Source organism: Trachurus trachurus, assembly GCF_905171665.1.
Source record: "Trachurus trachurus genome assembly, chromosome: 21".
Lineage (NCBI taxonomy): Eukaryota > Metazoa > Chordata > Actinopteri > Carangiformes > Carangidae > Trachurus > Trachurus trachurus.
Genome location: NC_139899.1, coordinates 22,192,120 through 22,206,667, shown reverse-complemented (window position 1 = coordinate 22,206,667; position 14,548 = coordinate 22,192,120). Strand labels below are relative to the sequence as shown.

Below are 14,548 nucleotides of genomic sequence, written 5' to 3'. Positions count from 1 at the left end.
TTTTAGAGGTAAATTCATGCAAAACCGCTGATGCACGTTTCCGTCGGGGGCAGTTTTTCAGCAAGCAGTCTCTGAATTTACCTCGAAAACAACTCTGTTTGTAATGTTCTGTTATTATCTCATAGCGTGGTGAATGTGCAGGTCACAACTTGTCCACCAGAGTGTTTTGGAGTTGTTGGATTGTGTATTTGATGAGTTTGATGAGGGAAACCAAGAAATTCCATTAGCCTCCGTAGCATAGCTCTGAGCAGCTCACGGCTCTGCTCCGCCGTTCTAAAAATAGCTTGCACCAACAAATAAAGGTAGCGGACCTACGCCTAAGACTATAGGGATTTGCCAAAATGTTGAACTATCCCTTTAATAAAAAACAAAACAAAAACAAGATTGAAACCTTCTATAAAAACCTTAAGATTTGATAAAAACCAAACATGCTGCAGCAAAGCACTTCGTCAACAAAAAATACCCTCGCATCTCTGTACATCAGCATCATAATGCAGCACCTGAATCCAAACAGTGAAGACACTGCACATTTTCTGGACTCATCACGAGTGTTCATGGAGACGTTCTCTGTTGTGTCTTGTCTGCGTCAGGCTATCGAAGGCTTTGCGCTGATGGTCAAGAAAACGGCACAGACCCTGCAGTCGTTTGGGACGGAGCTGGCTGAAACTGAACTCCCAAATGAAATCCAGGCCACAACCAACCTGCTCAGCACACACACCACCAAGAAAGACAAAATGAAGGTAAAGCCCTGTCTATGCACATGCACAGTTTTTTATTTCTTTCTCTATATTTACAGATATATACAGCACAATGCATTGGTTGTGTGTTTGGGTTATCCATGTGCGGCCTTCTGTCTGTAGGAGGATCTGCTGGTGGCTCTGGGTCAGGGGGGCAGGCTGTTGGAGAGCATCAACGAGCCTGTAGTGCGAGACCCCGACCACAACATGAACCAGGATGAAATGGAGAACCTGGCCACGGTGCAAAGGTTAGAGCTGCACGTGAGATAACAGAGCAAACCGATTCTGACGGATGAATCGAGTAACACAGCTTGTACCTCTGCACCACTAAAGTGATTTTTTGGCCATTCATGAGTAAAAGTCTGCAGTTTTCTTTGTTTTTCACATTGAGACACAACCAATAATAGATAATTTATATCATTAGACTTTTGGTAACACACTGCAGTCACTTGATAATACTGTAAGTTGTACTTTAGTTAAGTCATCAGCGGTGCGTAAAGCCAGGAGACTTGTGTTTTCTGCAGTGTGCTTTGAGGTCAGTCAGTATTTTGAGCAGCACTAACGGCACTGATTCGCTTGTCAACTGGCATTAGCTCTATTACGCAGCATGCGCACACACACACACACACACACACACATAAAAACACACAAAAAATATTCAAATGCCTCAGTCAGCATCTGTACTGCATTTTGTACTTTATTCGATTCAACCCCCACTGCCTTTTTTTTTTTCTCTCTGCTCAACTGCCGGTTCTTTTTTTCCACTCCATCTCCATCGCTGTCTCTTACTCTCCTCCTCTGCTCCTCTGCTCCTCTGTCAGACTGCTGTCTCAGCTGGATGAGACTGAAAGGGCTTTCGATGAGTTCTGGGTGAGGCACCACACCAAACTGGAGCAGTGTCTCCAACTGCGCCACTTTGAACACAACTACAGAGAGGTGAGCTGGAGCCCCGTTAGCGCAGGTTAAAATCCTCCACACTTGGATCTCAGTTAACTTGATCCGCTGACTGTGGTGTTTTCTTCTGCAGGTGAGGGCTCTGCTGGATCAGGTGTCTGAGAAACTTGCAACCTTCTCTGAGGTCGGGATCAGCCCGGCCCACGCCGAACATATCTTCAGTGAACTCACCACCTATGAGGAGAGAGTCTGTGTAAGTGATACTCCGCCCTTCACAATCAAAGCTTTGTCCAACCGTAGCGTGAATAGATGAATAATATCTTGGTTTGTTGAATTCTCACTTCTGTTTGCGTCTCTTTATAAATGATCTAAAGTTAGGCCTAATAAAGCTCAACGTCTGGGAGACCTTTTATCATGAGGAGGTTGAATAGAAATAGAAATTTAGTTTGTTACTACCACTTTACATTTTGATCTAAATGACTGAAACAACTGCAAATGTATTGTCATTATACAAAATGGCAGGTTGTTTAGTGAACTGCTGGATAGCTGAGCATTTGTCCTTCTAAGGCAACCATTTATCTATTTAACTTAGTTTCAAACATTACATAATCAGATCTGAATCAAAATACACATATGAAGCATTTTCATGTTGGCCTTGATTTTCATAGAAGAGCAAGAACAAATATCTATTACATAAGTATTGATTGTGTGCTTAGTTAGAAGCCCTGTGTATCAGGATCTTTGGGTAAAAAGGAATAAAATTTAGCAGTTCATATGCTCATAGTTCCTATGAATAAATCCTGTTGAATGGAATATGTACATAAAAAGCGAGTGTCAGATTTCAGGCTGATCATCGTCCGTAGCAGGTTTAGTTAGAATCATATTGAGTTTGTTGGATGACACCTTTGGCCGTGGCAGTAACCGTCAGGCCACGCTGTCGCTCCACAGGAGGTGTTGGACCGAGCCTTGGCTTTGTCTCGCGAGGGAGACGAACTGATCCAGAACTCGCACTACGCTGAAGACTCCATCCAGCCCAAATGCAGCGAGCTCAGAGCGATCAGCGAGAGCGTGAGCAGCAGCCTGAGGGCCAAGAAGGACCATATCCTCAAAGCCATGGAGCTGCATCAGTGTTTGGAGAGGGTGAGGAAACGACACACACACACACACACACACACACACACACACACACACACACACACACACACACACACACACACACAGCTGGTGTAGCTCTTTGGTTTGTTTCTGACCTCTCCCTCCTCCTCCTCCTCCTCCGTCTTCTTCAGGCCTCTAAATGGGTCGATGATGGTATTTACCTGCTGGCCTCTCAGCCAGTGGACAAGTGTCAGTCCCACGAGGGAGCTGAGTTAGCCCTGCAGGAGCTGGAGCGTTACCTGGACAACGCAGGCCAGAACCAGCTGAAGGACCTCAGCGCCATCTGGACAGAATATGAGGCCGTGCTCAACCAGCAGTTCAAGGTGAGAGGGTCAACCAAAGCACATCATGTCTTTACATTTCAGATAGAAACAACTTGATGCAGTGACCGATGATGAATGTCCAGGGTCAGTGGATCTTTTGGTCATTGGATTTTCTTCTGATGAATGTGAATTAAAAAACAAAAAAAGATTGGTTTATTTGATTTTCATGTTGAAATACAAGTAAAAACAGTTTGATTTTCATGTTCTATTTCATATAACAAAAAATAAAATCACTAGATAACAGAAACTAAAAAACAGACCAAAAAACACCTTTTTTTTTCTCCATGTTCCGACACCAGAAGTTCATTTTCAAGGCAAGACCGTGGGCTGGACTGGTCTGTAGAAGAAAAGCAAAGGGGAGATATATATATGTTTCAAACCTCAGTTATGACTTTTTCCACCTCTAACTCCAGATACGTTGGGGACTCCCATCAAGCTTCTGCCTTTTTCAGCTCAAAATCTCCTCAAACTTGTTGCAGAAAATCCTCTTCCACTTTTATGTGATATTTCTGTAGATGTCAGGCCTTGTTTTGCCATGTTTAAAATCATATCTGAGTAGGGCTCCAAAGACCTGTTTTTGGCCTACAGAACCACACACAGGGACTGTAGGGCTCATTGGTGCTCTTGCCTTGGAAATGACAACATCCGGTGTCAAAATATGAAAAAAATCAGTGTTTTTGGTCTGTCTTTTAATTTCTGTTGTCTAGAGATTTTATTTTTTGTTATTTGAAATAGAACATGAAAATCAAACTGTTCTTAAAATTTAGGTAATTGCTCTTGGACGCTCAAAAAGAAGAATGCTTTGTGTTTCAATTTGACTTTTTGTATTTCAAAATGAAAATCAAATAAACCAATTGTCTTCTGTTTTTTAATTCCTATTCATCAAAAGAAAATCCAATGACCAAAATATACACTGACCGTCCAGTGACCATTGTTGTTGTTCTCATCTGAGTGTTACCACTAACTAACTCTGATGATTTCCTGTGTGTCAGGACCAAGTGGAGAAGACTTTCCAGAAGCAGGTGTCTATGCAGGAGATGTTCGACAAGAGGAGGGTCAGCCTGAAGAAGCTCGCAGCCAAACAGACCAGGCCGGTGCAGCCTGTAGCCCCCAGACCTGAGGCCTTCATCAAATCCCCTCTCAGCTCGCCTGGTCAGTTCCCACACAGCCTCATGTGTGCAGAGGGATTTTATGTTCCTAATTCATTGCATGACACCAATGTAAAGTTAGTTAATTCATTATTATTTATGTGTATGCCGGTCTTGTCCATCCCACATGGGAAAATATGTATCACCTTATGGTTTTTATAAAATAATGTATGAACAATGGTCAAACAAGAACAGGATGAAAGAAAAGATATTTCATATCTCCAGATTTTCTTGATATCTTGTTTTCTCATCTCCCACATGTTTTCTCCAGGATGAGCTAATCCAAATGTTTCATATAAATAGTCGACTTAATCTTTTTGCATCTTCCATATGTCGTAAATCAATATCTGCTTTTATCTGACTAAACAAAACTCTGCACAACGCCACATGAAACATCCAATAGAAAACAAAATTAAACTCAATTGCTGCAGCCGCCAACCAACACATCTGACAAATCCACTTCCAATTCTTCCTCCAGTTTCAGCTGTAAGTGGTAAAACACCAGACCTCAGCTAAATGCATAGGGATCTTTGTTTTTAGTCGTATCTACTATCAAATATCTGTTTATATCTACTCAAAGCCTGCAATGCTTCAAACACTGCATTGGACTGCTACTTTTGATGACCTAAAAATGATGAAAAATAACGACTCTGTTTCCTCATCTGCAGCACACAGAGCTCAGCAGGAGAAGAACTGCTCAGAGTCGGACTCTGGAAACAACTGTGAGAAAGTGAGTTTCTTTCTTTCCAAGTGTTTTCTCTTCAGTTTGTATCATCTGTTGTTTATCGTCGTGATCCTAATGCTGTTGTTTCTTTTCCCAGGGAAACGGCCAACTGCAGAACGGAGACGGTAACAGCCGACATGCCTCTCTGTCAGAGGAGGAGGAGAACCTGGCAGTGCTCAGGAGGTGAGCGGATCGGCCGCTGCTCTTTCATCTGTAATCGAATTACACAGCAGATGGGCTGTGTGAAAACTTATCTCATTATCTATAGCGCTTCGCATCCACAAAATCCTTTATTTGATCCCTTTCTTTTTTGCCTTACTGCCCATATCTCACTCCGTCCTCCCTCTGTCTGCAGGCACGTGATGAACGAGCTGCTAGAAACTGAGAGAGCCTACGTTGAGGAGCTGCTCTGTGTATTGCAGGTGTTTGTTCTCTCCAGAAAAATTCATATTCTCCCTCTCTTACCTGTGCCTGCGTACGTCATGTGTGTGTTTTCTTGTGTGTGTGTTGCAGGGATATGCCTCTGAGATGGACAATCCAGCCATGTCTCAGCTCATCCCTGCTCCTCTGCAGAACAAAAAGGAGATTCTGTTTGGCAACATGCCTGAAATTTACCACTTTCACAAGAGGTGATTGAGCGCCCTCTGGCTGCCGTTGAGGACACCTGCACTGTGACTCCACATTTTGTAGAAACAGCATTTCGATCTCTCAATCTTATACTTTTTATATATATTTTCTTACCCCTCTTCTCCTCTCTCCTTTTTTGTCTTTTCCAGGACGTTCCTGAGGGAGCTGGAGCAGTACACCGACTGCCCAGAGCTGGTTGGGAGGTGTTTTATAGAGAGGGTGAGTGAACTATGAGATTTCCACTAGCACTGAGATGTGAATCCAGCTGTGAATCCAGCTGTTAATGAGGTTTCCTCAACACAAACCATTTGCTCTTCCTTCCTCAGATGACAGACCTGCAGATCTATGAGAAGTACTGTCACAACAAGCCTCGCTCTGAGAGCCTGTGGAGGCAGTGCTCAGACTGCGCCTTCTTCCAGGTGAACAGATTCGCTGTGGTTTTGAGCTTTTCGTTCTTTTCTCATCTGTGTGGTTTTATTTACATGTTCTTTCCCTATTTTTGTTGAATTAGGAGTGTCAGAAAAAGCTGGAGCATAAACTGGGTTTAGATTCTTATCTGCTGAAGCCTGTTCAGAGGATCACCAAGTATCAGCTGCTGCTTAAGGTATGATCCTGTCTGCTGGAAACAGATCTAAAGCTGGACTGTGACATTGTTTTGTGTGGTATCTGAGTTTTTTTAATTCATAAAGTTCTTGTTATCTTTGTACTACAGGAAATGCTGAAGTACAGTAAGGGGCGTGAGGGGGCTGCTGACCTGCAGGAGGCCCTCACCTCCATCCTAGGCATCCTCAAGGCCGTCAATGACTCCATGCACCTCATCGCCATTACAGGATATGAGGTTAGACATTAAACAGTCTCCAGGCAAATCAGTCACAGAACAGATGCTTGATATAGGGACAGAAACGAATGACAGACACCCTGGGTTTTGTCTTTGAACACATATCCTATGAAAGCCAAACTGTGATGTCCTGTGATTGTCTCACTGGCCTGATTATCTCAGCAATCTAAAAGAAGGAAATGATCTAAGGATGCAAAATGGGAGAGACAAATACTGTCACAGTGACAAGAGCAATGCAAAAAACAAAACAAAAACACAGGCCAGTCATTAAATATACACTAAAAAAATAATTCAAATTTAGATATCTAAATATAGTATGATATACAGAAAAATAATGTCTCATAATAGAAAATTGACCTTGTAATCGAATGATGCCAAAATAGTCCAAAGGACTAAATATAATCATCAATAAGTATAATCTTTGTTCTTCAATACATCACTTCCTGGTAAATATCTGCAGCATATATTGGTGGGTGGTTAGAATACATATTTCAGGGCTTCCTTGAAAGGACTTTTGTTTGTTGTAACTTTTCTAAATTAGACACTTTGGTGTCGTACTCGACTTGCAACTGTTTTTGATTTGTTGGTCAAGGACACAATGGGACATTTGGAGACATGCACTTGGCAGCTGCTCCCAAGTACAGACGCATTACTCAGAAAGACATCATGTCTGGATATAGACTCTCCAGATGGACACTGTCTCATATGCAGAACATGAAATAGACACAAAACAGATACATTGAATAAATCAGAGGTTCAGTTGATTAAATAATGCATTAATATTAAATTATGGCCTCTGTACTATACTTTGAACTATAAGTAGTACATGGTCTGGTCAGAGATCTCTGTCTTAACGACGTCTTCCCACTTCCAGGGTAATCTGAGTGAGCTGGGAAAGCTGCTGATGCAGGGGTCATTCAGCGTGTGGACAGAGCACAAGAAGGGTCACGCCAAGGTCAAGGACCTGGCCCGGTTCAAGCCCATGCAGAGACACCTCTTCCTCCACGAGAAAGCTCTGCTCTTCTGCAAGAGGCGGGAGGAGAACGGGGAAGGCTACGAGAAGGCTCCTTCATACAGCTTCAAACAGTCTCTGAATGTCAGTGACCTCAGCACTTCTGTCATGAACTATCATCCTTTTGCATTTAAGAAAATCTGTTGAATTTCCACCTTAATTTGTCTTTTTTAAACAGATGAGCGCTGTGGGCATCACCGAGAACGCAAAGGGAGACAACAAGAAGTTTGAAGTCTGGTGCAACTCAAGAGAAGAGGTTTATATTGTTCAGGTGAGTGATGCGTAGAAATTAAGGGTTTAGTGCTATTTCACATTTTTTAACTGTCAACAACAAACCCCATAAATGATCTACATCAGCACCTAATTCATTAATTGTCTATAAATGGCGAGAATATACTGTATGTCCCCTCTATGTCAGAGAGAATCATGGTCTGAAACCTAATTAAATTAATACATTTTGAATGTGTCCTAGTCCCATTCATTCTCACCAGCATTTATTAATGTGAGGCTCAAATGTTTTGGTAACATCAGGTTTTATGAAATTACAGAGTCTTAATGAGAAGTATACAATAATAAAGACAAGGCTTATCCTTAAAGCACATGTGTCTGTCGATCTCCTGGTAACAGTGCTCAGCTTCAGCCTTTTAATATTTAACTGTCCTATTTCAGGCACCAACAACTGAAGTAAAAACCACTTGGGTGAATGAGATCAGGAAGGTTCTGACAACTCAGCTGCAAGCATGCAGAGGTACGGAAAGACGACGTTCCTCATCACAAACACATTTCTTTACATTAATATCCAATTCCAGGTTCATGGTCACACTAGTATTTATATTTAACCAGAAACTGAGACACCTGTGATTTCTCTGTTATGATGGTAAAAAGACAGAGCCTAGTTTTTAATTCCTACACACCCTTTTGTTTCAGAAGCAAGCCAGCAGAGGGCACCAGACCAGGTTTTCCAGTTCCCCCCTGCGCCCAGTGCTACAGTAAATCTCAGGTGGGTTTTTATTTGTGGTGGTGGCACAGTCGAGTCGGGCCACAGTCCTTCCGGTTCCTTCCTCCTCCTGTTCAGGCTTCTTACCGTCCACTTCTCTTTCCCCACAGTCCATTCAAGAGCGGTCAGAAGAGCTTTAAAAAGGGAGAGGAGAAGAAAGCTGAGCCCTGCAGCCCTGATGTCAACTCCTCTTCACCAAAGCCCACTGGAAAAGGTGAGCACTAATAGACAAATGTAACTTTAACTTCTTTTTCTCAACCAATCTGTCTTTAGCACTTGTAGTGCATGTATTGTACAAGCCACACCTCTCTTCTGCTGATAGACCTCTGTCTTAACCACTTAAACGTAGAACTTCTTCCCTCTTTATTGTTTTTTCTTCTTTTGCACTTGCTTAACTTACCGTCTTCCTTCCTCCCTTCCTTCCTTCCCTTTTTTGTATCTTTGTTTTTCCTCCTGGGTCAGATGAGGCTGTGACAAGCCCTACCTCAGACAGAGCTGCTGTGGCTAAAAAGCGCTTTACTTTACAAGGCTTCAGTAACCTCAAAGCTCAGAAAGGTAACTGCAGGCCGGCTTCAGTTCTTATCCAACACATCACATCATCTTCTGCATTTGTACAAGTTAAAACCTGTGGAAGTTTAAGAGGTCTTTTTCTAAGAGTTATTAATCTCTCTTAAATCAATGTGATGATAGGACTTGAGACAATTCGTTCAGTTTTTGTGCAGTTGAGCGAACCATGTATAAAATGTTTGTTAGTGAGCTATAGAAGTGTTGGCAGGTGGTTTCTGTTGACTTTTGGACCTGTTTTGGTCTTTTCATTGAACTCTATGGCAAATATTGAAAACAAATAAGTGTATAATTTCCAAAAATGTCAAACTATAACTACCAAACTGAGTAAAGATGATATATTTTCAAGATGTTTGCTCAGTAGGTCAAACACATACCTGCATGCTTCCCTCCACAGAACCCACAGCTACTGATGATAAAAGCTTTACATTACCCATGACAGTCCTCCAGTTGGCAGGTATCACAGCTCTAGACCCCAGCGTCATTCTGTCTGGTGCCACGTGATGTTGTGTTTCCAACATTGAGTTGTATTTCCTATTTGTTCTCCTTATTAAAATCAGTTCCTGTGTTAGGATTTCTTTAAATCATTATCATTCTCCGTCTTTTATGTTTCTGTTTTTGTTTTTGTTTTACTCCTTTAGCTTTTTCTTGTCAATATTTTTGCTATGGTTATTTCTTTCCTCAACAATTATTCTTGCCTTTTTTTCCTGCTTCATATCAGGATCCCCCACGAGCCCCGATCACAAGACGAAACGCCAGAGCGACCCGACACCATTCGGCTTCAAAGGTGAGTCGGTCTGTTGTTCAGTTAAAAAAAGAAAAAACGATGTGCCTTCGCTGCCTGGGTGTTTGTTCATCCATCATGATTTCGGACCACAGCCGTGGTCTCTATAGCTGCTGATCTTTAAACTGGCTGTAGCCGCTGCAGGGAGAGTGACTGGCTGTGTTTCCGTTGCCTCCTCCTGTCTCTCAGATGCAGGTCCTCCCCCGCCCCTCCACCTGAGCAGAGCCAGGTGGTTCAGCACCAATAGTCTCTTACAGACAAAGTGGAGAGGTACACTGGCACGGGCTGTGTGTTGGGTGCACTGTTTCACTACTGTAAATACTTAGAGATGGTCTCCGTCCATCTGAAGTCTTCACGTTTCTTTCAAAGAAACGCACACTGATATGGAGACATCAGTTGCCTGTCACTTTACTTCTTAGTTTCAGTCAGAGTGTAAAGTCTAGAGCTGCATGCCCTGGCTTAGAGTTGATGATTAAATACGTACACTGCAAAAACTCAAAATCTTACCAAGAATATTTGTCTTATTTCTAGTCAAAACAATCTCATTCTACTTAAAATTAGACTCATCACATTAAAAAGTAACTTGTTTTTAGACACTTTTTCCTTCTTTCAAGCAGATTTTCACTTAAAATAATCTGATAGTGGGGCAAGTTTTTCTTTCTTATTACAAGCACAAAAAACTTGCTTTCACTGGCAGATTTTTCTACTTATTTCAAGTGAAAATTAGTTTGAAACAAGTGAAAATTATCTGAAAACAAGTTAATTTTTAGGTGATGAGTCTTATAGAGTTTAGTTTTGACTAGAAATGAGACATTTTTTACAAGAAATAAGACAAATATTCTTGGAAAGATTTTGAGTTTTTGCAGTGTAGCAGAGAGGCTGGTTGTGTCATGCTGGGATTCCTGGGATTAGCTGCTTCACCTCCTCTCTTGCCTTTCACTCTTTCACTCTTGTAGCTCTCTCACTACTGGTCACTCCTCCCACATCCGTCCGTCCTGACAGCAGGTGAATTTACATGTTGATGTAAACTTAAGCACCTGTTGTGTTTTCCTCCTCCTCTCCTCCTCAGGCTGGAACAAAGCCTCCCTGTCACTGGACGCCTCAGAGGAGCACGACGGCTACTCCAGCGCCGAGGAGCCCCTTAACTCTGACCCAGAGGACGACAACGGCAAGAAGCTGGTGAGTCTTGTGTGTGACAAACACGTCAAATAATGGGAATTCACTTCCTCTCTGTGCCTTTGGGTTAGAGCAGGATTTGGGTTAGTTAGTTAGTTAGTTAGTTAGTTAGTTAGTTGTGGTCCCAGAAAAGTATTATAAGTCTTAAAACGTTTTACTAAACACCTCAACTAACCATGAAACCATGTGACGCTAAAGGTCTGTTGAAACAAGTACATGCGGAATAATTAGCTGCACTATCGATGGTCACATGATCAGCTCATGATTTATGTTGACTATTCTCTTGGCCATAAACATCCATTTTTTTCAGCATTTTTTTTAAGTATATTTTTGGGCATTGGATAGTACTGTATAGTATAGAGAGGGACAGGAAATGGGGAGGAAGAGAGAGGGGGAATGACATGCAGTAAAGGGCCGACTGCATTGAGGACTGTAGCCTCTGTACTATGTCCTTTTTATGGTATTCCATTTCTGTGTTTTTAAAACATTTTATCAAATATGAAATGTAATAACACATTTCTAAAATCAACGTTTCTCAGTTATTCATATCATGTGATCTTCCCTAATATCTAGTATTCATTGATTCTTCACTGCTAAGTTAATTTTATTTTAAGTTGTTTGTTCCATTCACTCACCACTGCTTTATTTTGTTTTTCTGTACCATGATTTGGCCACTTGGGGGCAGCTGAAAAGCTACACATTGTCACACACCACTGATATACTGGGCAGTGTCAAGTTATTGTTGTAAACATAGATTTTAAGTTTTTTATTCATGAACATTTTTCAAATTATGTGGAGACGAACATAAAAGGTTCCCATTGTATTTCCTCACTTTTTTTTTTTTTTTGAGTGGCATGAGTCATCTGTTTTAATGAGATGCTGATACAGTAGTTTCATATTTATACATCAGGTGTGTAGGCTTGTATGGGACAGCCATGTTCCCTTTTTATTTGGAGAATATAATTGGCAGACTCTGATTCATTTCTAGTTTGATTAACTGTACCTTTTTTTTTTTAATCAAAAATAAATGCTGCTCATATATCTTGGGTATTGCATATTGTGATTTCAATAACATTTGTATTAATAGCCATATAGACATTACATTATCTGACCTGATCTGATTATTTAATGTTTGTCTGCTATTTATCTTGTCTGTGAACAGAGCGCTGGGAAATACACAGTGATAGCCGACTATGAAAAAGAGCTCTCGGTGAAAAACGGAGACGTGGTGCAGCTGGTCAAAGAGGGAGATGATGGACAGTGGTGAGCATACAAACTTTAGTGGAGCTTGTTAGAAATAAAAGCTACAGCAGCATTATGATTATACTAATTTCTGTGTGTGTGTGTGTGTTTGTGTGTGTGTGGTCATGCAGGTTGGTTCGTAACCTGAGCTCCTCTAAGGAGGGCTGGATCGCTGCTGCTAATCTTATCACACTCATTGGAAAGTCCAAGTCTTGCCAGTCTCTCACCAGCTCAGGTATTCAAACAAAAGGAGCGCAGTGCATGACGCATTGCAGGGATAGTCCAACATTTTGGCAAATTCCTCTATTGCCATAATTCCTATAGTCATAACAGTAGGTTCATGACCTTTAATTATCGGTGCATGTTGTTTTGAGATCGCTGAGCTGCTCAGCGAACACAATGGAGGTGAACGGTACAAGTCCCCTGTCCCTCATCAAACTCATCAAATACACAATCCAACAACTCTAAAACACTCTGGTGGAGAAGTTGTGACCTGCACATTCAACACGCTATGAAACAATCATGTATAATTATGTAACATTACGACACATGAAGCAAATACTCAGAACTACTTGCGCTTTTGAAATCACTCCGCCCAGCAGCCGTGTCTGTAATGTAGTTCTGGTCATGCATTTGCCCCGTAAACAACTCTGTCTCCTAATGTTACATTATTATTTCATAGCGTGGTGAATGTGCAGGTCACAACTTGTCCACCAGAGCGTTTTGGAGTTGTTGGATTGTGTATTTGATGAGTTTGATGAGGGACAGGGTAGGGAACCTGTACTGTTCACCTCCATTGTGTTCACGGAGCAGCTCACGTCTCTGCCCCGCTGATCTCAATACAACATGCACCGATAATTAAAGGTAATGAACCTACTGATATGACTATAGGGATTATGGCAATAGGCAAACATGTTGAACTATCCCTTTATGACCTGATAGTTAATGAGTGTTCTTATATCCCAAACATTAACCTTCAGTACATCTGTAACTCTGACAGAAGGCAGTGGCTCTGGAAACCTCAGCACATCATCCAGCTGCAGCGAGACCTACACAAGCTTCTCCGACATCAAACCCTGAACCTCCTTCCCGAGCACTTCCTCCATCACCAAACCGCCCTCTTCAATGCTAGCATCATGTGGCTCTCTGTGCTGTAACGCCAACACCACTACTCCATAAGTATTTTGTCAGGTTTCCACAGAAAGCTGTATTTTTTCATCGTTATTTTTAATCATGCACTTGTTACCCCACATATCACGAGAGTGGCACATGTTATAGATTTGACTGTGGTGCCGTTGCACAGTGAGGACGCAGCACAGATGAATATGTTACATACGGTGATTTCATAGTGTCGTAAAGCGATCTGCCCCTTAGTCACACACTTTGGTCTGTTTCTTATGCAGGAGCTGTGTGATTATGATGTAATAGATGTATGAATGGGCCAGCAGGACTGATCTCAGTTAATGCATCTATTTGTGTTTTCATTAAAATGCAGAGAGATGATTGATCAAATGTGGATGATTTTTTTTTCATCTACCCTAATTCACTCGATTAGTTTACATTTCCTGTGTTAATGTAAATAAAATGAGGAAAAGAGATGAAGGCATACAGCTCGTTTAGCTTCAATGAATGTTTTCTGAGGGTCTGATCACCTTTGTTCTCTGTTTTTTTCTCCCCTTTTACACGTGTTAATTTATTTGCAAGGGCTCAAAATGCCCACATACTGTATGTCTTGTCAATTTTTAATTTTCTTATCATATTTTCTCCTTGTTCGTTCTTTTTATTTCACTTCCTGTCTGCCATGTTTCTCTCTGTCAGCCTCTGTCACTGCAAACCTGTTCTGCCACCAGCTGTCCGGACTTGACTGTGTATGAGCTTCTGTCTTTTCGGGCCCCTGATGGCTTCATGGTCTAACTCTGTGGATAGTTCATGTTCGCTGCAGTCTAAAACTGTTTTTCAGTGTGAATAATCAGAGATCACTGTATAGTGCTAACTTATTCCCTGTGAAGGGATCATGTTCTGAATGTAGATATTGTTCATTAATATCCGTCTGTCATGAAATGTTTGTTATCGGAGATGCTATATTGTACATTAAGTATGTCGATGTCACTACTCTGTGACTTGTCTAATTTTTTTTAATATAAACTTGTGATAATTCAGTCCTTGTGTCCGTGTGTAAATGTGTCGAGCCAATTATTGATTTGTTTTTGTGTCAAGAAAAGAAAAGAAAAACTGGAAACTCATTCTCCAGAAGCTGCCTTTACTCATTGACCAGAAATGAAACTGAAACTGACAAACTCAGTTGCCAGGTTTTGTAAAAACCCGCA

The 14,548-nt window shown here is 41.5% G+C and overlaps 1 protein-coding gene across 6 annotated transcripts in view; it reads left to right on the top strand.

Annotated features, from left to right (window-relative positions):
* The window catches only part of mcf2lb (mcf.2 cell line derived transforming sequence-like b), a gene marked incomplete at its 5' end in the record, with an annotated part of 35,320 nt that extends 20,953 nt beyond the window's left edge, over positions 1 to 14,367 (top strand). For 3 of the 6 annotated variants that reach the window (XM_083997002.1, XM_083997006.1, XM_083997005.1), the window contains 25 exons: positions 591 to 740; positions 861 to 985; positions 1,559 to 1,673; positions 1,765 to 1,884; positions 2,580 to 2,771; positions 2,918 to 3,109; positions 4,102 to 4,261; positions 4,926 to 4,987; positions 5,079 to 5,164; positions 5,337 to 5,403; positions 5,495 to 5,610; positions 5,758 to 5,827; positions 5,935 to 6,027; positions 6,120 to 6,212; positions 6,321 to 6,446; positions 7,321 to 7,542; positions 7,637 to 7,729; positions 8,128 to 8,206; positions 8,386 to 8,458; positions 8,566 to 8,669; positions 9,741 to 9,806; positions 10,873 to 10,982; positions 12,142 to 12,242; positions 12,353 to 12,456; positions 13,222 to 14,367. In XM_083997002.1, the coding sequence (XP_083853128.1) occupies positions 591 to 740; positions 861 to 985; positions 1,559 to 1,673; positions 1,765 to 1,884; positions 2,580 to 2,771; positions 2,918 to 3,109; positions 4,102 to 4,261; positions 4,926 to 4,987; positions 5,079 to 5,164; positions 5,337 to 5,403; positions 5,495 to 5,610; positions 5,758 to 5,827; positions 5,935 to 6,027; positions 6,120 to 6,212; positions 6,321 to 6,446; positions 7,321 to 7,542; positions 7,637 to 7,729; positions 8,128 to 8,206; positions 8,386 to 8,458; positions 8,566 to 8,669; positions 9,741 to 9,806; positions 10,873 to 10,982; positions 12,142 to 12,242; positions 12,353 to 12,456; positions 13,222 to 13,301 (2,799 nt within the window). In that variant the 3' untranslated portion in view covers positions 13,302 to 14,367. Of the gene's footprint in view, positions 1 to 590; positions 741 to 860; positions 986 to 1,558; positions 1,674 to 1,764; positions 1,885 to 2,579; positions 2,772 to 2,917; positions 3,110 to 4,101; positions 4,262 to 4,925; positions 4,988 to 5,078; positions 5,165 to 5,336; positions 5,404 to 5,494; positions 5,611 to 5,757; positions 5,828 to 5,934; positions 6,028 to 6,119; positions 6,213 to 6,320; positions 6,447 to 7,320; positions 7,543 to 7,636; positions 7,730 to 8,127; positions 8,207 to 8,385; positions 8,459 to 8,565; positions 8,670 to 9,740; positions 9,807 to 10,759; positions 10,983 to 12,141; positions 12,243 to 12,352; positions 12,457 to 13,201 lie in introns of those variants that run through there. The other 3 variants (XM_083997003.1, XM_083997004.1, XM_083997007.1) reach the window with 3 other exon arrangements.
* Between the last annotated feature and the right edge of the window lie 181 nt (positions 14,368 to 14,548).